We start from the raw sequence: 22,500 nt of genomic DNA on the forward strand, positions 1-22,500 counted from the left end.
TAACCCTAACCCTAACCTAACCCTAACCCTAACCCTAACCCTAACCCTAACCCTAACCCTAACCCTAACCCTAATCCTAATCCTAATCCTAATCCTAATCCTAATCCTAATCCTAATCCTAATCCTAATCCTAATCCTAATCCTAATCCTAATCCTAATCCTAATCCTAATCCTAATCCTAATCCTAATCCTAACCCAACCCTAATCCTAATCCTAATCCTAATCCTAATCCTAATCCTAATCCCAATCCTAATCCTAATCCCAATCCGATTTCTTTCCTTTTCGGTATGATATATCGACATAATCCTTCATATATATGATTCTTCCATACCGGACCTTCTCTTATCATTCGCTGGTTCGAAAAATGTGGACGGGATCCATGGAATATCCTTTTTCGGACCTCAATCGAAATCGGAATCTTTCTTTTTCTCCTCGAATAATCGTGAATAATTATCGTAATATCATCTTTCCTTTCGACTCCGAACGGTGCTATAAATTTATAATCCATATTGATGAACCATGATATTCTTGATCTGGATTATATATAAATACCTTCATGCAACCGTGATCAATCGAAATATATAATCATCTTCTACGTGATATATATGATGTTTTCGGACATATGATATTCGCAATGGTAATATAATGCGGATCGGATTATGGATATAACGGAAATCATCTGAAAAACGTTGATGGTTGCTCTGATGTCGGTCAACCTCGTGGGGCTGTAAATGCTGGTCTGTGGATCGGTGGGTTCGGGACATATCACCGTCTAAATCCGACTTTCCTCGGTAATCTCCAACAACTACGGTCCCGGTCGATATTGGGTGCATCGGTAATGGATATGCCATTTCTGCATCTGGTGTATAAAACTGTCTTTGAACGCGTGTCACTGCCATGAAATATATATTGTTGTAACGTGTAATCTTGTTGTAACGTGTAATCTTGTTGTAACGTGTAATATTGTTGTAACGTGTAATACGGTTATGGGGTTCCTATCTTGCCGGGAACGGCATCCACGAACGAATTATATATCTCGATGGTTGGATATGATGATGAACGGTTAATCAACTCCAATATCCTTTCAATGATGATGGATGGATACTCTGCGGTATGAATTATGACTTGCATTGGTATGATGTTGGATTACTGGAAATATATCATGTGTATCTCTCTCTGGTTGGCACTCTAATGTATGGATCCTTCTATCGGCCATTCTTTATCGATCAATGAACCCAAAATTCGGTCGGTGCACCGGAACCTTTGGATATATGCGATATATGGAATATGGGGGTGTGGGTTGCTCGCTCTGACTTCCATCTCTTTGGTTACTTCCACGATGTCGGTGATTTTTATGATTTGGATCACATGGACGATATGGATCCCTTCCATGGATTCTGTGGAATGGAAACACGGTATCTCTTGATTAAATAACAATATAATGCTTCTGCACCCGGGGTGTAAAACCGTCATGCTCGTGGGGACCGGGATGTGGGTGCAATCACAAACCGACTCAACCGATAAAACACCTCAATCAATCGGGTCCCTTCCATGCCACTCCATCGGATCTTCTGCCCAAACCATGCATATACGTGGTCGGCATCCTCCACATCCACCTGGTCGTCGCGCATCCATGCATATATCGTCTCCGCACATGCGCCGGGGTTCAAATGCATGATGCTGATCACCGTCGGGATCACCACGTCCGGAAACTGGCATTGTCGTTCGGGAATGACCCGCCATCCACCGTCGGGACGGGCCTCGTATCGCTGGCATATGGCCTGGGGCACCCCGCATGTGAAACAACACGAAAACCGCGCGTATTTGCGCCGCTCCCGCATCTGCCGCGTCATCTGCTCGATGTGACCCTGGACAATGCCCGCCGCGGGTTGGGAACATGCCGTGATGGGATGCATGGACATGGCCACATCCATCGTCTCCATATAACACACCGCACATCGGTGTTGCCACTGCAATAATGTGCTCTCTAATTGATCCACCGCCATGGCCGCCTCCCCACGGATCCGTTGCACCTGCTGGGCCATCGTCTGCTTCTGCTGCTCCTGCGCCATCCATGTGGCCGTCACGTCGGCGGAATGCAATGGGGATGGATGCGAACGGACGCTGCATTGATCACATGGTGCCTCACCGTCCGTACAACCGTCGGGTCTCTCGTATGAATCCAAATACGCATCCAATACCGCCCGTCGACATCTGGTGCCGTGGAAATACTCCCGCATGGCCTGTTTCCCTTCTTCATATCCGGCCTCCCACTGCGACCATCCGCGGGCCTGGAATGGCGTGGGCGCGATGATGATGGCTTCACTGGCCTGCCCATCCCGTCCGGCCCGTCCGCTTTCCTGGCTGTACTCCCGCAACATGCTGGGCACCTCCACGTGGATGACACACCGCACGGTGCGAATATTGATGCCCATGCCCAATGCGTTCGTCGCCACAATCGTCATGCCACTGCGGATGGGGTCCGTCGTCCCCTCGGGATGCGGGGTGAATGCCTGTAATGCGTGCTCTTTCATGGCCACGGCCATCTTGCCGTGATATGCCAAACAACCCAATCGGGTGGCCAATGCGTCCACGTCGCCGGTCTCGCTCCGATATACGATGATCTGGCCGCCACGGGGATGCCAATGGGCCTCGCGCTGCCGGATGAATGCCACCACCTCGTCCTCATCCACGTCCACGCTCATCGACTCGACCCGATATGCGATGTTGACCCGCGTCGTGTGGGGACTGCGGAATCGTTGCACGACGGTGGGCGTCAACTGCAACCGCTGGAATAATCGAACCTCATCCACGGCCGGCAACGTGGCCGTCAACAACACCACGGGACTGCCGATGGTCATCAACACGTGTAATCCCGCCATCTTCGGTCGAAACTCCTCGCGGCTGTCCAATATCGTGTGGCATTCGTCGATGACGATCCGGTCCAATCGGTTCCGCTCCTGCAATCGACTGATGTACGATCGAAACCCCTTGCTGGTGGCCGATTCCGGCGTCACTAATACGATCCGCGCCGTCTCGGGCGGTCGATGGGAATTCCACGGCACGCATGATATGCCCGCCTGCGCACACTCCCGCTGCATATCCTGCCGTAACGATACCGTCGGCACCACCACGATGCTCGTCCCGGCACGCTCCCACGCCGCGGGGACCATGAATATCATGCTCTTCCCACCACCGGTGCCCATCACCCCCAATACCCACGGGGCACTGCCCATGACGGCGTCAATGGCCGCTTTCTGGATCCCCTGGAACTGGGCGCCGGGTCCGACAATCCCTTCCAACAACGGCTGAATGGGCGCCTGTCGCATGGCGTGCCAATGGGCCACGGCACGGGGATCCACCGTGGGAATCCCTCGTGTTCGTTTCATGCCGGCACGATGGACGGGGGAAATCCCAAAAACCGATGCCATCGCTCACTGGCCTGTCGAAACTGGGCCTTCATGGCCGCCATGGTCCCGGGGGCTTCCTCCACGCCGCGTGCGTATATCATCCCGGCCACGTGGCTTCCATGTCCGGCTTGGATATCAATCACCGCATCGTCGGCCGTCCACCAACACCCATCCTCGTCCTCATCCATCTCCTGTTCTTCCTCCATCGAATCGCTCTCAAACCCGGTCGTGGGACCCAAATATCGCCGGGCAATGGCGATCATGATCTGCCGGCATGCGCTGATGGTCAATGGGACCCCCATGCCAATCTCGGTTTCTCGTTGCATGGCCCGTTTCATCCGTTCGGACGTCCATGTGGTGCCATCCACCTCCTGGGGCGGCCATATAAACCCACTCCGTTCGGGTTGTCCGTACACCATGGTTTCGACGTGGCGTTGGAATGGCATGGCCAACCGTTGGAAATATATAAACAACTCGCCCACGGCCCGGGGCACGTATCGATGGATGATCTTGGGTCAACCCTGGATGTGGTATCCTTTGTGATACGTGGTCATGAATGACACCAACCCGTGCTCGATCAACTGGTTGCGTAATCCGCCAAACGGGGTGTTCTGGTACCGGATGGACATGGCTTCGGGCCCTCGTGCGGGGGCACCGCTGGTCAAATGCATCAACACCAATAAATACTCCTTCATCCGTCCCACGGCTCGCATCCACTGCTGCACTCGACGGGGGCGCCATGCGTGGGTGGCGGATGTGCCGGATGGACGCTCGGCGTGGATGAATGCGCGTCGGAATCCGGGTTCCTGCCATATGCGGTCGTGTAACCACCATGTGTCATCCACGTCCCATGCATTGCGGGGATCCTGGGCAAAATACCACCCGGGTTGATCCTCGACGGCATGGTCCTCCATGGTCTCCCATGCGATGGTTGGCAATCGATGGTCGGTGGGAAACAACAATACGTCCTGCGTCAAATGGTCCCATGCCCGGTTGATAATGCCATGCACCGTCTCCCGCAATTGATCCATGGTAAACCGATGATGCTGGTATGTGATGCGGTCTCCGTGCCATTCAATCAACCCATCCGCCGTGGTGCCGTACCGGATTTTCATGCCGTATGTGCGGGAATCCAACATCCACTTCATCGGGGTGGGTTCCATGGTGGTCATAAATCGCAACATCATCCCGCGTAATGCCACGAAACAATCGGACAATCCGGCATGGGCCTCGCTTTCCTCCCATGCCTGTTGCGCGACTAACATGCGGGCAATCTTGATCATGGCGGACAACTTGGGGGTAAATGCCAACGCCGTCTCCCATCCACCCGACTCCCGGATCCCCATGGCGGCCAACCCGCTGATGATGCCGTTCACGAACTCCTGCCCGTGCTGACCCTGTAATCGATGGTCCAACATGGCGATGCACCATGTCAATATGGCACGATCGACGGCATCCAATGGCTGGTCGGTGGGATCCATCTCCTCGGTGGCATGGACGGGGGAATGGGTGCTCTCGTCCTCGGACATGGCCTGCCGGATCTGGTGGATGGTCTCGCATTGGGTGGCATGGAACTGAAATCGGACGTCGCCGGTACTCACACTGCGCATGATATACCGGATGATCCGTTGCCACACCTCGATGTACTGTTCAATGGTGCCGGCCACCATCCGCGCTTGGAACGGGTGTTGGGGCATCTGATCCACCTGTTTCCGGTGCATCTCAAATCGACTGAATATGTTCAACCGCGTCAATGTGGTGCGCTGCGCGACCATGACGATCCGGTGAAATCGCTCGTCAATCTCGGCCAATATGGGCTCTTGTTCGGGATCGGGTCGTTGTAACAATGCCCGTAATGTGCCTCGATCCTCCTCTAACAAATGATCGGCCCATCCCATCCGTTCGACCCATGGGTTGACCTCGCGGGACTCGTGGGGACGGATCCGTTCTCGTTCCGCGGCGTCGATCTGCTGCTCTCGATGGATGATCTCCTGCTTCATCGCCTGCTGCGCCGCATCCCATGATGGGTTTTCTGGATCGGATATGGCGGTGGTGATGGTGGTATGGTCATGTTGGACGGCAAACCGTTGGGATCCACGTCCTTTGGGGATAAACCGTTGGCTGGCTACAATGTTCCATGGCATGTTGGGCTGGGGTTTGGACGGTGCCTTGGAACGGGGTCGTCCTCGGTTCTGGGGGTTTTTCCATCCATGTTCCTGGCGGCAATGGTCGTGGATCCGTCGAATGGTCTCTCCAATCCAATGGCAACCGGGATAACTACACTGATATGTGGGATCCCGCGGTGGGATCAATCCGGGAATGGGCGCAATGGGCTTATGGGGGATCACCAATTCACGGTGATGGCGGATCCGTTCGGGAAACTGCTGGTGATATTGCTGGAATAATATAATGTGCTGTGAATGCCGTTCTCGTATATGCCTCGTGTTCCGTAAATGGGATGGTAACTGACTATCAAATACAACATGCTGGCACAAACAACAAATTACAATCCGATGATGGGGGTCATACTGGAATATCTGGTCAACAATTGGGGGTGCCATGCTTGATTATGATTTACTCCTGGTGAATTGAATGAATATGAATGGCATGAATATGAATATACACGTGGAACGCGTGGGAATACGCGTCGTGGAAATGCTAATATGACCCCTTATGGTGTGGATGAATATCTATATTGGGTATAACGCTTCCGCAAACCACCAACATCAAAAATGAACCCTAATCATTTTCAATCATATACCACTGGTGAACGAATCGCTCAAATTGATTATACTTACATGGACAAGTTGCCCGAAGTCGACATTATATCTGGTCCAAATTTGAGCGGTAACCCTAGTGGTAAATATAGCTGGGGGATAACCGCCAATAAATAAATGGCGGTTATCCAGACTGCCTAGCACCACACTAGTGTTTGTTAGCAAAAATAAATGGCGGTTATATCACCGACATTTAAAATAAGTGTTAGCAAAAATAAATGGCGGTTATATCACCGACATTTAAAATAAGTGTTAGTTACTGGCCACTTGCGTTAAACTTACTGGCTACTCGTGTCAAAGTTACTGGCCACTTGGGTTAAAGTTACTGGCCATTTGGGTTAAAGTTATGCCGTACTTGCGTTAAAGTTACGCGCTACTCGCGTTACAGTTACTGGCTACTCGTGTCAAAGTTACTGGCCACTTGGCTTAAAGTTATGCTGTACTTGGCTTAAAGTTATCGGCCACTTGCTTTAAAGTTATGGGGTATCTGTGTTAAACGTACTGGTCACTCACCTGAATCATTTCGAACCGAGTTGGGAGTTGTGTTATCCTGCCCTGGATCTATAACTTGTGTTACGCTGTTAACCCGGAACCGATAATGGGGGTGACCAATCTCTCTACCTACAACGGGCATGATGAAATCCTCCATGTGCAACTCGCCCTACTAAACCCTCTACGTCTAATGTGCCTGATTGAATCTGTTATCTATAACTTTCTGTACCCTGCCTATAATGTGTAACTTGTGTTATCCAATCCTTGATATATAAGTTGTATTACCCTGCGCTGAACCTCCAAGTTGCCTTCCCTGACGTGCAACTCGATATATCTCCGTATATAATATCGACCAAATCGGAATGGGAATATATATACTCTACCTGTCAGTTGGCTTATTGAATCCTTGATGTGTATCTTGGGTTATGGGGTCAATCCTTTGTGTGGAAGTTGGCTTATCCTACTCTTTATGTGCAAGTTGGGTGACTCTACCCTGTATGTGAAACTTGCGTTATCCTACCCTCTTCTAACCCTTGCGTTACCCGGCCCTTTATGTGTAAGTTGGGTTATCCTACCCTTTATGTATAAGTTGGGTTACTCTACTCTTTATGTGCAAGTTGGGTTACTCTACCCTTTACGTGCAAGTTGGGTTATCCTACTCTCTTCTAATCCTTGCGTTACCCAGCCGTTTATATACAAGTTGGATTATCCTACCCTTTACGTGCAAGTTGGGTTACTCTACCCTTTACGTGCAAGTTGGGTTACTCTACCCTTTACGTGCAAATTGGGTTACTCTACCCTTTACGTGCAAGTTGGGTTATCCTACTCTCTTCTAACCCTCGGATTACCCAGCCCTTTACGTCCAAGTTGGCTTACCCTCCCCTTTATGTGCAACTTGCCTTACCCTGCCCTCTCCGAACAAGTTCGCTTATCCTATCCTCTCCTAATAAGTTGGCTTACTGGGGCATCCGGGTGAAAGTTATGGCCCACTCGGGTTAAAGTTATACCGCACCTATGTTAAACTTATGGGGCATTTGGGTTAAAGTTACTGCCCATGTGGGTTAAAGTTACTGCTCATTTGGCGTAAAGTTATGGCGCATCTGTGTTAAAGTGACCAGCCACTTGGCTTAACTATTTCCAAGCGAGTTGGGACTTGCACTACCGGGCCCTGGACGTATAAGTTGTATTACAGCCCCAATCGGGAATCTATAATGGGCGTGACCAATCTCTCTACTGGTAATGGGAGTGACGAAATCCTCCATGTGCAACGGGCCCGATGAAACCCTCAACCTCCAATGGGGCGGATTGAATCTGTTATGTATAACTTGCCGGACTCGGCCTATAATGTGCAACTTGTATTATCGAATCCTACATGTCCAAGTTATATTGCCTGTGGTGAACCTCTAAGTTGCCTTCCCTGATGTGTAAATCGATATATCTCGGTATATAATATGAACAAAGTTGGAATGGGAATATCTGCACTCTATGTGTTACTTGGCTTATTCAATCTTCAATATGTATGTTGGGTTATCCTACTCTTTATGTCTAAGTTGCGTTACCCTACTCTTTACCTGTAAGTTGGGTTATTCTATCCTTTATATGCAAGTTGGGTTACTCTACCCTTGATGTCCAAGTTGGGTTACCCTATCCTTTACCTGTAAGTTGGGTTATCCTATCCTATATACGCAAATTGGGTTACTCTACCCTTTATATATAACTTGGGTTACCCTACCCTTTACCTGCAAGTTGGGTTATTAAAATCCTTTATATACAAGTTGGATCATGTGTTATATTTTAATCTATTATCTGAATCCGATTCCGAACCATGATCGGAATCCAATCCCTAACCACGATCTCAATCCAATCCCTAACCACGATTGGAATCCGATCCCTAACCATGATCTGAATCCGATCCCTAACCACAATCGGAATCCAATCCCTAACCACAATCGGAACTGATCCCTAACCACAATCGGAATCCGATCCCTAACCATGAGCGGAATCCAATCCCTAACCATCATCTAAATCCGATCCCTAACCATGATATAATAATCTTTATCCTCCATATATTCCTCACTCTTGATCTCCAATATCAATTCTATAATGCCGCTCAGTTGCTGGTTGCCATTGCAACCGAAACCCGCCACCCGGTATATATATTATGAATTCATGTTCATGATCACCACCGCAAGTTCTGGATATATAAATACTGATGCCTCTATATGCCGGATATCAATATTCCTAATAATACATAATTGTATGGAGTATATCGCCGCTGCCGTGTATGGGATGAATGGAATATATAATAATGCCAGCTCTATCATACATATAACCTCACCCCAGGAATGGGAACTCGATAAATCTATACATCTAATTCATCTCCACGACTAACCCACTGCGCTTCTCACCGCGTCGTCTAAATCGCCATTGGAAATGCCGGATCAACTGCCGTGGGTCATTGATGTCGACCGTGGGGGACTGCCCCTGTATTCGCCGTTGCGATGCTATATGGATGGCATCCTGCTGCGGTCGATACAATAACTGCCTGATGATCCAAATCGCGATATGGGTTACAGTTATAGCCACTTGGTTATGGAGCCAATCCTGGATATGTAAATTGGGTTACTAATCTCTCTACCTATAAGTTGGGTTATCAATCCCTCTACTGGTAAGTTGGGTTATTAATCTTTCTACCTATAAGTTGGGTTACTAATCTTTCTACCTACAAGTTGGGTTACACTCCCCTTTATGTCTAAGTTGGTTTACCCTGCCCTTTATATACAAGCTGGATTACTCTACCCTGAATGTGTAAGTTGGGTTACCCTGCCCTGAACGTGCAAGTTGGGTTATCCTACCCTGAACGTATAAGTTGGATTATCCTGCCGTTTACATCTGAGTTGGGTTACTCTACCCTTTACGTGCAAGTTGGGTTACCCTGCCCTGAACGCGCAAGTTGGATTATCCTGCCCTGAATGTATAAATTGGGTTACCCTCCCCTTTATGTCCTTTATGTGCAAGTTGGGCTACCCGGCCCTTTATGTGCAAGTTGGGTTATTCTCCCCTTTATGTACAAGTTGGGTTATCCTACCCTTTATGTGCAAGTTGGGTTATCCTACCCTGAACGTGTAAGTTGGGTTATCCTGCCCTTGATGTCCAAGTTGGGTTACTCTACCCTTTACGTCCAAGTTGGGTTACCCTCCCCTTTATGTCCTTTATGTGCAAGTTGGGCTACCCGGCCCTTTATTTGCAAGTTGGGTTATTCTCCCCTTTATGTACAAGTTGGGTTATCCTCCTCTTTATGTCCAAGTTGGGTTATCCTACCCTTTATGTGCAAGTTGGGTTATCCTACCCTGAACGTGCAAGTTGGGCTACCCGGCCCTTTATGTGCAAGTTGGGTTACCCTCCCCTTTACGTCCAAGTTGGGTTACCCTCCCCTTTATGTCCTTTATGTGCAAGTTGGGCTACCCGGCCCTTTATTTGCAAGTTGGGTTATTCTCCCCTTTATGTACAAGTTGGGTTATCCTCCTCTTTATGTCCAAGTTGGGTTATCCTGCCCTGAATGTATAAATTGGGTTACCCTCCCCTTTATGTCCAAGTTGGGTTATCCTCCTCTTTATGTCCAAGTTGGGTTATCCTACCCTTTATGTGCAAGTTGGGTTATCCTACCCTGAACGTGCAAGTTGGGCTACCCGGCCCTTTATGTGCAAGTTGGGTTACCCTCCCCTTTACGTCCAAGTTCGGTTACCCTCCCCTTTATGTCCTTTACCTGCAAGTTGGGTTATTAAAATCCTTTATGTGCAAGTTGGATCATATATCATATTTTAATCTATTATCTGAATCCGATTCCTAACCACGATCTGAATCTGATCCCTAACCATGATCTGAATCCAATTCCTAATCATGATCGGAATCCAATCCCTAATCACGATCTCAATCCAGTCCCTAACCATGATCTCAATCCAGTCCCTAACCATGATCTGAATCCAATCCCTAACCACGATCTCAATCCAATCCCTAACCACGATCTGAATCCAATCCCTAACCACAATCTGAATCCAATCCCTAACCACGATCGGAATCTGATCCCAAACCGTGATGTAATAATCTCTATCTTCCATATATTCCTCACTCTTGATCTCCAATATCAATTATATAATGCCGCTCAGTTGCTGGTTGCCATTGCAATCTAAACCCATCATATATATATAACCACACCCCGGGAATTCCTGCTCAATAAATCCACACCTCTAATTCATCTCCACCACCAATCCACTGCGCTTCTCACTGCGTCGTCTAAATCGCCGTTTGAAATGCCGGATCAACTGCCGTGGGTCATTGATGTCGACCGTGGGGGACTGCCCCTGTATTCGCCGTTGCGATGCTATATGGATGGCATCCTGCTGCGGTCGATACAATAACTGCCTGATGAACCGAATCGCGATATGGGTTACAGTTATAGCCACTTGGTTATGGAGCCAATCCTAGTGTAAATTGGGTTACCAATCTCTCTATCTATAAGTTGGGTTACTAATCTTTCTACCTGCAAGTTGGGTTACGAATCTTTCTACCTATAAGTTGGATTACCAATCCCTCTACCGGTAAGTTGGGTTATTGAATCCTTAATATACATGTTGGGTTATGGGGTCAATCCTTTATATGTAAGTTGGCTTTCTTGATATACAACTTGGGTAATGGCGCCAATGTATATCTCTATATATAATATAAATCCGATCTCTAACCATAATCGAAATTCAATCCCGAACCCTGATCCAAATCTGATCCTGATCCCTGATCTAAATCTAGTCCTGAATCTGGATATAACAGTTATAATCTTCGAATATATCTTGCTCATGATCAATAATCTGAATAATATCATCGTGATGCGTTGTGGATGGAGATGATCAATTTCCTCTATGAACGGTGATATATATATACAATTCTTAATCATTGTAATGGCCTCAACGTTGCTGGATATGATGATATATCATATATGTTGGGGGGTATTGATGGAATGGGGATATAAATATATATAACCTCACGCGGGGAATTCCCGCTCGATAAATTCACACATCCAATTCATCTCTACCACCAATCCGCTGCGCTCCTCACCACGTCGCCCAAATCGCCGTTGGAAATGTCCAATCAACCCTCGCTCATCGTCAATGTCCACCCCGGGGAACTGGGCCTGCATTCGCTGTTGCCATGCTACACGGATTGAATGCCGCTGCGGTCCATGCAATAACTGTCCCATGATCGGAATCGCCACATGGGGATATTGACACCGCTCGTGCGTCTTCTGGTAACCACCGTAGCCGTTGCTCTCCCACTGTTGGCAAATCCACTGCGGGGAATGGCATCCAAAACATGCCGCATATGCCTCATACCCTCGCCGTCCGGCCCCACGTGGCTGGTGGACCACCTGTTCGATCACCTGGTCCATCCATGACTGCGCAATCTGTGCCTGTGGATGGGGACAATTGCCAATCCTATGGTGCGCTGGTTGCCCTGTCATCCCGCATAATCGACATTGCCCGGCCCACCGGTCAAACGGTTCCCGGATGGACTCGATTTCCTGTCCATCCGCCTCCGCGTGCTGCGTCTGTCGTTACATGGGCCCCTGGTAATATGCCGTCGACGGGAATATGGGATGGGCCCGACGTTTGGCCATGGGGGGGATGGAATGGTGGGAAATGGCGCGTTTGCGTGGACCGGGTGATGGTGTGGGAATGGCGATATGGTGGCTGTTGGGACTGGTGAAATGGCTGGTCCTTGGGCGGTTATTTGGGCAGCCGTTTGGTCTGTCATGGATGGCTGAATGACTGGCTGAATGACTGGCTGAATGACTGGCTGGATCACTGGCTGGATGACTGGCTGGATCACTGGCTGGATCACTGGCTGGATCTCTGCCTGGATCACTGGCCGAATCACTGGCTGGATCTCTGCCTGGATCACTGGCCGAATCACTGGCCGAATCACTGGCCGAATCACTGGCCGAATCACTGGCCGAATCACTGGCTTCCTGTCTGTTATTCTGGCGGGCACTCAGCCAGCCATTGGGACTGGCATTCGGACTGGCGGGATTGGGATCTATACTACTCTGACACTGGTCACATATCGCCTCACCGTCCTCACACTGCTGCCGTGTATATCCATCCACCGTCCCGTCTAAATATATATCTAATGCCCGCCGTCGACAACCACCGCCAAGGTATTCCTGCACCCGCGAATCCACCGTGGGCGGATCCCCCCAACCCGCTCCGTGGCCATCGATTAACATGATCGCCTGGCTGGCGGCCCCATCGCGTCCGGCTCGTCCACTTTCCTGTCCATAATCCAACAAGGACCGCGTCCGGCCCACGTGGATCACCAGCCGGATATCGGGGATATCAATCCCCATTCCCAACGCACTCGTGGCCACGATCACCCCGGGATTCTGCTTCTGGAATGATGCTAACATCCCCTTTTTATCCACCGCCTGGCTGTAATAAGCGGGACATTGCAGTTGATGGGCAATCCGCCGGACGGTGGCAATCGTATTGGCATATATGACCACTTTCCCCTCGTGGAGCTGCTGAACGCGCTGCTGAATCCACGTAATCATCAGCTCGCTTATATCACAAGATGGCTCACCGGCGCCAATCTCGATCACTTGATATGCCACGTTGGTCCGGCTGGTCCGGCCGCGGAACCACTGGATCGTGGGGGAATCTAAATACATCCGCTGGCATAACAATGCTTCGCTTTCACGGGGCAAGGTGGCGGTTAATAACATGAGTTGGGTCTCCGCGCGGACCAATGCACCCAGCTGCGCCATCTGCTTCCGGAACTGGTATCCTTCCTGTAATATGATGTGGCATTCGTCGATCACAATGCGGTCCAGCTCCTTGGTCCACTGCTTCCGGTTAATAAAGGTCTGGAATCTCTCGCTCACCGCGGATTCCGGCGTCACCAATACAATCGATGCTCCATCGACGGGACGTCGCGATTCCCATTCCACACAGGAGATGCCCAAGGTCTGGCATCGTTGTTGGAGATCGGCACGTAATGCCACCAATGGAACGACCACAATGGTGGTGCCCCCATGACTCATCCATGCGGGCAACATGAACAATAAACTCTTCCCCGCGCCCGTGGGCATAATGGCGACAATGGGACTCTGCCGCTGGACGATGGACTGAATCACGGCTTTCTGGGTCCCACGAAACGTGGCGGATGGTCCCATCATCTGCTGTAATGACTCGTCGAGATCCATGGCTCGGGTATGGCTCCATCGCTCGATCTGACTAGCCTGGGCCGTGTCCTGGAATGGGGTGATCATGCGGGAACGCAGTGATTGGATGGCGGATGCAAATCCTAAAAACTGGTGCCATTCCTGGCTGCTTTGCCGGAATCGCTGGCGTCGATCGGCCACTTCGCCAGCTCGTTCGGTGGTTTCCCGCGCATATACAGCTCCCGCCACGTGGGGGCTGTGTCCAGCCTGCTCATCCATCATCCGGGCCATGATCTGGGCCTCATCCTCATGCAAATCATCCTCCGTGGTGGAATGGGGGTCACGGCGAACAAATGCCCGTTCTGCTCGCATATATCGGCGGCTGATTGCAATGGCAATCTCACGGTACGATGCAAGATTCAATGTCTGCCCGGACAATCCCACAGTGCTCTCCCGTTGTAATATCCGCCGCACCCGTTCCGAGGTCCATGTGGGTTCCCACGGCGCGGAGGCCCAGATATGGGGATTGATGTCCTCCCGCTGATGCATCCACGCGTCGATGCGCCGTTGAAATGGCAATACCAGCCATAAATACCATACCAGGAGCTCACCCACCTCTCGTGGTAAATATCGATGGATGATCTTGACGTCGCCACTCACCTGATATCCTTTATGATACCGCGCCACCAATACCACCATGCCGTCCTCAATGAACATGTTCCGGATCCCACCAACGTGGCTATTCTCATGTCGAATGCTCAACAACTCCGGGGCACGAGCGGGTTGGCCCCATGTGAATTGGACCGCCGCCAGCAGCTTCTCCAAAAACGTGCGGATCCGTCGGTGGAATGCCTGCCAGCGGATGGGCTGAATGCCGTGGCCGTCGGCCTGGATCAATCGACGGCATAATGGGGGATGATCCTGGATATGCTGCCATAGCCAGCCGGTGCCATCGACGGGCCATGGGGTCCGCGGATCCTGCACAAAACTCCATTGGGGGTCCTCATTGAACGGGTTATCATATAGCTGATCCCATGGAATCACGGGCACCTGATCGGGGGCGCATTGCAGCAAATCCTCCATCAAGATCCGCCGTGCATCCCGTACCGTGTGGTCGACCATGCCACGGAACTGCCGCATTGTAAATTTGACATCTTTATATAACAGCTCATCACTATTCTGCCACGTCACATGGCCCTCCGTGGTGGTGTTGTAATGGATCTTCAACCCATACGTCCGTAAATCCAACATCCACTGCATTGGGCTTTGGGATCCACGCACCATGAACCGGTCCATCATCTGCGTCACCCACTGCAAACACCCTTTCTTGGATGGAGTGGCACGGGGGGATGGGGATCCTCCGTACGCACTGTCCCAGTCGTTCTCCTGCATGGAACTGGCGGGTTCAGCGTCGTCCTCGTTCTCCGCCAGTTCCATGGCTTTCCGGACCACCATGAACCGGGCCAGTTTGATCACTTTGGACAAAATGGGCGGGTAATCCTCCGGGGTCCGCCATCCACCTCGATCGCGAACGCCCAACACGGCCATGGCACCCACCAATGCGCAGTCGTATTCCCGGTGTACCACACGCTGGTTCAACAGCTCGATGCAAAAGTCCAAACACGCCCGCTGGAGGGGGGTTAATCGTGGAATGGCGCTCTGTGGAGCGGGATCCAGCTTGGGATCTAGCTCGGGATCCTCGTGGATCTCCTCATCCATCTCATCATCGTCGGTGAATGATTCGTCTTCGGAGTGGGACGACTCGCTGGATATGGGCGATGGGCTGAGTTCCCATGGGCGCCGCTGACCGGGTTGCAATACTATGGACCGTCTGGGATTCTGGGGTGGGATCTGGGGATGAGCAACCTGCACCAGTCGATTCCATGCGGCACGTTGTCGTTGGGTGAATCGATATGGGGGATGCCTCTCGTCGGATGCACATTGCTGCGTCCGCCAAAAAAACATCAACATCTGCTGCCATGGACGAACACGCTCCGTCATAGTCTCCAGATCCTGATATGCCTCCAGTGGCTGATACCGGGTTTGATGCCGTTCGGTTCGGATGGCTTCCATGCGCACAAACACGCCGGTGTGGATGACGGACTGCTGGCTGATCTGTCCCACCTGGCCCATGGCCGTCCATATGGCCTGGATGGCCTGTTCGTCGAGATCGGCCACGGGGGAGTGGTTCACGGCGTCATCCATGGCGGGCATGTCGATATATTCCAACAACTGGGTGCTGGGAAATGAGTGCAAATACGGCACCCAGCCCGTCCGACGGAGCCACGGATTGGCTTCATCCACATGGCCCTGTTGAATCCGCTCCGCGGCTTGCTTCTCGTACTCGGCGTACTGCCGGCTGGCTTGTTCCCAAATCGTGGATCCAGGTGTGGTGGGAATGGGATCGGAGTCCTCTTCTTCATCGATAATGGCGAAATACTGGGACCCGGTCTTCCGGGGGAAGATTCGCTGGCATGAAACCCGTCGACACGCCTGTTCCTGCTGCTCCTGGATGGTCTGCATGGTGGATCGAGTCGGATGACCGACGTGGGAGGTCCGGCTCCAACCATGTTGTTTGAACCAATGTTGCCGCATGGTACTGATACTGGGGCATACATATAAACATGATCCCGGTGATAATTGGCACTGCCAACCGTCTAATGGACCGATCAGCTGGGGGATAGCCTGGCTTCGGATGGGTGGAATATCCAACTCGATGGGATCTATGGCAATCTCGGGCCAGCCACGGACCTCGTCTCCAAGTTGAATCCGGATCACCGGCGATATATAATGGTGGGCATGCTGTAAATGACCTTCAATCTGGCTTGGCCATACACCATACTGGCATTGACGGCAGATTACAACGGGGAAATCTACCAACCGCTCAAAATATGCATTCTGGAATGGATTCGAATTCGTCATACTGCGAATAGCGGTGAAATATTTATTAATATAATGATCCAAACTTTGTTGTGGCAATGGCGGTGAAATATATAATGTAGTTATCCAAACTTTGTTGTGGGAGCGAGTGGTGGAATGGATTCGTAAACACTGCCCCTTGAACTGGGCACGGGCCATCTCTTATTTGAACGACGGAGTGGCTTCCGATATACCCCAACAAAAGTATTAAACGGTGAAACTCACCAGCTTTACAATACTTTTATAGCTTATCTGCTGGGTGAATCATAATAAAAAATACAGGGATTTATAAATAAATGATCAAATAATGTATGGTCCAAGTTTCATAGGAAACGCCTGGAAAAAGCTAATTGTCAGCTACCTCAGAACCCTAGATTTTTGTTAGTAAAAAATAACCCTAACCCGAACCCTAATTGTCATCAACTTGCCGACAATTACATATCTTGGATAGGGCTTCGAACCCTGACAGTGCCATATTGGGATTGCTCCTTGAGCGGTGCCTAGTTGGGAAAGGCCCTCACACATGGGAAGGCATAAATATCCTTTGCTAGGCGGATAGCTTCTTTTTCTTCTTTCCTTTTCTTCTCCCCTTTTCTTCTCCATGTTTGATATTGCCTGTAGACTCGGTGCATCTAGATAGCTCAATCCATGGTTTTGACCACTGTCACACGTAGAAAGATATTTGCCAACTATGATCGGACCAGTTGCCAAAGTTTTATGTGCTGTGTAGCATTTCTTCTCTCTCTAGACATTAATCCATGTGCTGGAGGAGATAACCCTAAGTCTCCACTCCTCCCCTAGCGGGCCAATCAACGGGCGGCTAATTGCATCCTGGGTAGGAAACAATTAACCATAGGGTATAGAAAACTAACAAGACGTGAGCTGAAGAAAATAACTATCTAACATGGGGATCAGGCCTCTATTTATGCCTGCGCAGGCTTGCTCCAGGGCATGATTCCTGACGGAGCAGGCCTGCAAATCCGTACAAAGATCTAACAACGAAAGCATACAATAAAGCAATAAACAAAGCTCTCCGTGAAGCTATTCCCAGGACGTGAAACTCATAGAACAAAGATCCTCCGGGGATTCATTGGTGTCTTGAAACCTCACCGCTTTCGCCTTCTTTGGGGTATTAGCCTGGAACGGAGTTGGATCCGTGACAAATAATATCTAGTAATAGTATAATGGCTAGATGGATATAAAAGAGGCTAATATCCCTCTAATCCTTCTTGACCAAGATATTAATTAGATTATCAATTTATCATTAATACTTTTGTCTATCTATAATCTTACATAAAATGTATATCTTATTTATTATCCTTACTACGATTAGCAGTCTTTTTTCCTCGGCCTCTGCTCTTGGCCGTGTAACTCTTCATAACAACTGCACTTTTGATATCGACCTCTGGACTGGAGGCCCTGTTGGGGGTTTTCGCATGCAGCCAGACTCCCGTTATAGTGAACACATGTACATGGAAGCTGGTGGCGTAGAGTGGAAGATTACTCTCATGCCAGCCGGTCTCTTACATGCTGCACCTCGAACGATCTTTAGCTATGATGTAATTCCAGGTTCTGTCCATTATAGTCTTTATAATGCCTATGGAGATCCCCTCGAGGGTCATCCAATCACGGTTAACCCTATATACCGTGCAGGTCCTGCTTGCCAAATAATTCGATGGCCTGAAGGTTTACCAGCAGGGCGCACCCCTGTTAGGATTTGCGCAAGAACCACCAGTTACCATATAACTACGTGCGGTTCCGGCTAAGTGATGATTATTTTTTTTGTTATTGTCGGTTACCATGTCGCCCATTCAAGTGATTCCTTAACAACATTTTCCATATCTTTTATACTTTATATTATTGTTTGTACGTCTATCTCATGGATCCGGAGCACCAAGCGGAGCAACGTCTCACCACCTCCGGGTACGGAACAAAGCTCATTCTGCAACGCTTTACGGAGCTCCAAAGGACTTTGACATGTATGTTTCATGAACCGGGAATAGCCTCATATTCCTTGTTACCCCTTGTTCCACTGTATGACTCATGTCTCAGCCCTTGTTGTACGTTAAACAACACCTGTTGGAGGTGCCTTTACAAAGGCACCGCGTAGGCTTATATACGGCCTACGTACGCCTCTAGATAGCTCTTGGAAATCAGTTATCAATTGGAAGTTGTCTTATCATATTGATTAGCTCACTCTTAGGCTGCATTGGACTAGCCTATCCTATCCTAACTTGTGGTGTTAGGACCGGGATAAACCAACAATTATAGTATGTATTTAACCTGTCCATAGAAACAGTTTTTACTGGCTTGATTAATATTGGCGGGCGGGGTGTGGGGTTAACCCATCGGGGACTTGACACGTTGTGTGGGAGCAACTCATATTAGTCAGTGGTGGTTTTAATCACTATATTTTCCAATCATAATGTATGTACTCTTAAACAGAAAATATATTTTAGCATCTATATAATGTTTTTATTTATTCTCTGATTGGCTGTTATCTACTAGTGCAATTAAGTCGAGTATACTGTATTTTTCTATTCAATTATTAAATAGATCGGTTTAATAGGATCGGGGAAGGGCGTTCTAATAGCCAGCCCTATTTAAAATATTACTAAACGAAGATTAATAGTATTTTAGATTAGATGAGAGTGATGAAACCTGTCACGGACCTGGATCCACCTTAGTTAAACAGCGGTGTGTCGAGATACGATAGGCTTGGTAGAACCTCGCACAGGTTCCTTGAGTCGTCGTAAAGTTGGGTCGATGTCTTGGAAGTTCTAAACATAACTAAGATAGAAGACTCTTGATCCCGCGTACAGCCTCGTGCCTGTACGAGTTAGAATGTCCTGTTGACTTTCACTGTTATATTCAAGTGGCTTGTGTCCAGATCGTGCTTTATATTTTGCTTCATGTCTTACCTCATGTCTTTGACCAACGGGTTCCTGTCAACCGTTGTCTCATGTGCGTTGAAACCTATCTTTATCCACCTTCATTTACAAGGATGTTTGACGTTCTTTTACCGAACCTGGGTAGGACTTGTATCTACCAATCCCTATAACTTCAGAGCTCCTTCATTTTGTCTATTCTGAACAAGTAGAACCTATATAGTTCAGTCAATCTTAACGTACTCGACATACCCCTGTATAACGAACAACTAAGGTGGATTCAGGTCTGATACCACTCAACTGCTCTCATTGGATATCGACCGGTCCTCATTATAGAGATTTGCCAGGAAACCCCCTTACTAAAATAGCGCGCACAGTTCTACACACAATTATATAAGGCAATCTATGCCAGATAATTTCTTCTTAGGTAAATACACGCAATATAATACATTACACGTCCTACTTCCGTTTTCAATATTACATCTTGCGGTGAGATATCTTCGGATTAACATATCTTCTGGTTCCGTATATCAAGTCTTTGGCGATAGTTATCCTGTCTCGGGATTTGGGACGAGTTTAACGATCCATAGACTGTATCCGTGATCAAGCATCGGATGGTAGCAATTGAGGGATTTGCATGACTCAGACCATTGTTTGACTAGGTGCTGGTTCCGTAGCAAGGCATCTGCTCTTTGATACCCCAATACTATGGACAAGGGACGGCCAGGTAGGGTATCCTCTAGGAGACTCTCCGAGCTCTTAGTTGTTTCCTGACTTCTTATTATCTACCTGAGACTGTTCTTAAAGGTACCACATATGACTATGCCAGGCATCCAGGTTTCTTACTCTTTGGACCTCGGTGATGTTTCATATTTCTATTAAATGTTCATTGTCAGAAGCACCACAGATAAACTAGAGATGACAGATAGGCCAATATTATATTACTGTTGTGATTGAAATGTTATAAATATCAAGTCAAGTTCACTCGATCAATTAGTAGAATCACCCAAGATCGTCTTTGTCAAAATGGTTAACTACAAGATTATTATCTCTGCCTTAGCACTCTCGGGCCTTGCCTCTGCTGTCCCTACCCTAGTATCCCCCCCCGGGTGCTAGCAGGACCTTCGTGGTTACACAGGTTCCTAGGAATACATCAGCCAGTTGGCATCCCACGACCGACTACCACAACGCTCTTAGAAAATATGGTCAAAATCCAAACCCAATCGTGACAGGCCCTATCTCTAACGGGACTGGCACTGTTGTCACAAGGCCCACTAAGTATGATAGGGAATATTTGGTTTCTGTCAAAGTTGGTAAGGACACTTTACTACTTGACTTTGACACTACTCTCAGTGACCTGTATGTATTTACTTTAGTGCTCCATAGCATAACTATGGATCATAGCTAACCTATCTAGGTGGGTCTTTGCCAGGGAAACTGAAGGCCGTGGAGCCCATAATTACTATGATACGAGCTCTGGAAAGGTGTTATCTGGTTATACCTGGAGTCTAACCTACGGAGACGGTGGCAATGTCCGTGGTAAGGTCTTCAAGGATATAGTTGAGATTGGCGGCGTTGTCGCCGATGAACAGGCTGTCGAGGCCGCGGAATCCGCTAGCACGTCAATAACCTACAATTTGGAGAGCGATGGTGTCGTTGGATTGGCCTTTCCTACTATTAATCAGATTAAACCTATACCACAAAAACCATTCTTTGAGAATGTTAAACCCTCCCTTAGGGAGCCTGTGCTTGCTGCTGCTCTTAAGTACCAAAACCCTGGTACATTTGAGTTTGGTTTTATTAATCCTGGAAGGTATTTAGGCGAGATTGCCTTCACGTCTGTTAATACCCATAGGGGTTTGTGGGAGTTTACAACCGATGGGTACTGTGTTAAGGAGTGTAGCGACGAATTTCCAACTGGAGAGCCCTTTAATGCTGTTCTGGACTCTGCTATCAGCCTTCTTATCCTCAATCATAAGATAGTCACCGACTTCTACACTTATGTTCCAGGTGCCCACTACTCGCCCGAGGTCGGTGGTATTATATTTAAGTGTGATGTTGAGGTTCCAGACTTAATTATCAATATTGGTGATTACGCTGCTGCAGTTTCTGGTAAACATATAAAGTATGCTAACATGGGTGATGGGAATTGCTTTGGAGGTATCCAGTCCGACAACGGCTATGGGGTTAACATTCTAGGTAATATATTCTTCAAGAATTCATACATTGTTTTCGTCAACGACAAAAGACCAATGCTTGGATTCGCTGCTCAGTCTTAAAGTGTCAATGATAGCAGGTACCAATTTATGGGAAGACTATATCATTGGTGTGCCTTGAGCGGAAGGTTATGGCTGACAAAATTATCGGGAGCTAGGACTGATTTAGCTAGCTCCGTTCCTGGTTGGGAGGAAAACATTTGTATAACGCACGGTTGCCTGTACCTAGTCTATATCCAAGAGGAACGAGAATATATTAGTATCAATATCAATTTCTATTATTAGTTTCTGTTCAGCTAAAAAGGAGAGCTTAGTGTCACGGTTCCAACCTGGGAGCAGGCTCCAGGTGTAAGCGCTCCGGAACACGCCAAGGCGGTGAGGTTTGACAACACCAAAGAATCCGCCGGAGACCTTTGTCATATGAGTCATACAATGTGGGAATAGCTTCATGTTGTGCTTTGTTGATTGTTTTGTTGCTTTGTATTGCTTTGGGATCATTGTATTGTTTTGGAAACCTGCTCCGTCAGGATCAGGCCTGGGAGCAAGCCCTGCGCAGACATAAATACGGGCTTGCTCCCCTGTAGTTTA

General features: G+C 48.7%; 6 protein-coding genes across 6 annotated transcripts; 1 reads left to right on the top strand and 5 right to left on the bottom strand.

Annotated features, from left to right (window-relative positions):
• Positions 1-1,469: 1,469 nt before the first annotated feature.
• On the bottom strand, positions 1,470-3,329 carry EYB26_002354 (uncharacterized protein; the record flags this gene model as incomplete). Its single annotated transcript, XM_054261659.1, has 1 exon — positions 1,470-3,329. The coding sequence occupies one exon, from the start codon at positions 3,327-3,329 to the stop codon at positions 1,470-1,472; it is 1,860 nt and encodes a 619-aa protein (XP_054117634.1).
• A 56-nt stretch (positions 3,330-3,385) lies between these two features.
• On the bottom strand, positions 3,386-3,856 carry EYB26_002355 (uncharacterized protein; the record flags this gene model as incomplete). Its single annotated transcript, XM_054261660.1, has 1 exon — positions 3,386-3,856. The coding sequence occupies one exon, from the start codon at positions 3,854-3,856 to the stop codon at positions 3,386-3,388; it is 471 nt and encodes a 156-aa protein (XP_054117635.1).
• A 69-nt stretch (positions 3,857-3,925) lies between these two features.
• Positions 3,926-5,971, bottom strand: EYB26_002356 (uncharacterized protein; the record flags this gene model as incomplete). Its single annotated transcript, XM_054261661.1, has 2 exons — positions 3,926-5,879; positions 5,940-5,971. The coding sequence occupies 2 exons, from the start codon at positions 5,969-5,971 to the stop codon at positions 3,926-3,928; spliced, it is 1,986 nt and encodes a 661-aa protein (XP_054117636.1).
• Positions 5,972-11,714: 5,743 nt separating this feature from the next.
• EYB26_002357 (uncharacterized protein) lies at positions 11,715-12,191 on the bottom strand (the record flags this gene model as incomplete). The annotated part of the gene is made up of 1 exon (XM_054261662.1): positions 11,715-12,191. One exon carries the CDS (start codon positions 12,189-12,191, stop codon positions 11,715-11,717), a length of 477 nt encoding a protein of 158 aa, XP_054117637.1.
• A 93-nt stretch (positions 12,192-12,284) lies between these two features.
• Positions 12,285-16,811, bottom strand: EYB26_002358 (uncharacterized protein; the record flags this gene model as incomplete). The annotated part of the gene is made up of 1 exon (XM_054261663.1): positions 12,285-16,811. The coding sequence occupies one exon, from the start codon at positions 16,809-16,811 to the stop codon at positions 12,285-12,287; it is 4,527 nt and encodes a 1,508-aa protein (XP_054117638.1).
• Positions 16,812-20,898: 4,087 nt separating this feature from the next.
• EYB26_002359 (uncharacterized protein) lies at positions 20,899-21,975 on the top strand (the record flags this gene model as incomplete). Its single annotated transcript, XM_054261664.1, has 3 exons — positions 20,899-20,921; positions 20,984-21,055; positions 21,114-21,975. 3 exons carry the CDS (start codon positions 20,899-20,901, stop codon positions 21,973-21,975), a joined length of 957 nt encoding a protein of 318 aa, XP_054117639.1.
• Between the last annotated feature and the right edge of the window lie 525 nt (positions 21,976-22,500).

Source organism: Talaromyces marneffei, chromosome 2 (assembly GCF_009556855.1).
Source record: "Talaromyces marneffei chromosome 2, complete sequence".
In the NCBI taxonomy this organism is placed as follows: domain Eukaryota; kingdom Fungi; phylum Ascomycota; class Eurotiomycetes; order Eurotiales; family Trichocomaceae; genus Talaromyces; species Talaromyces marneffei.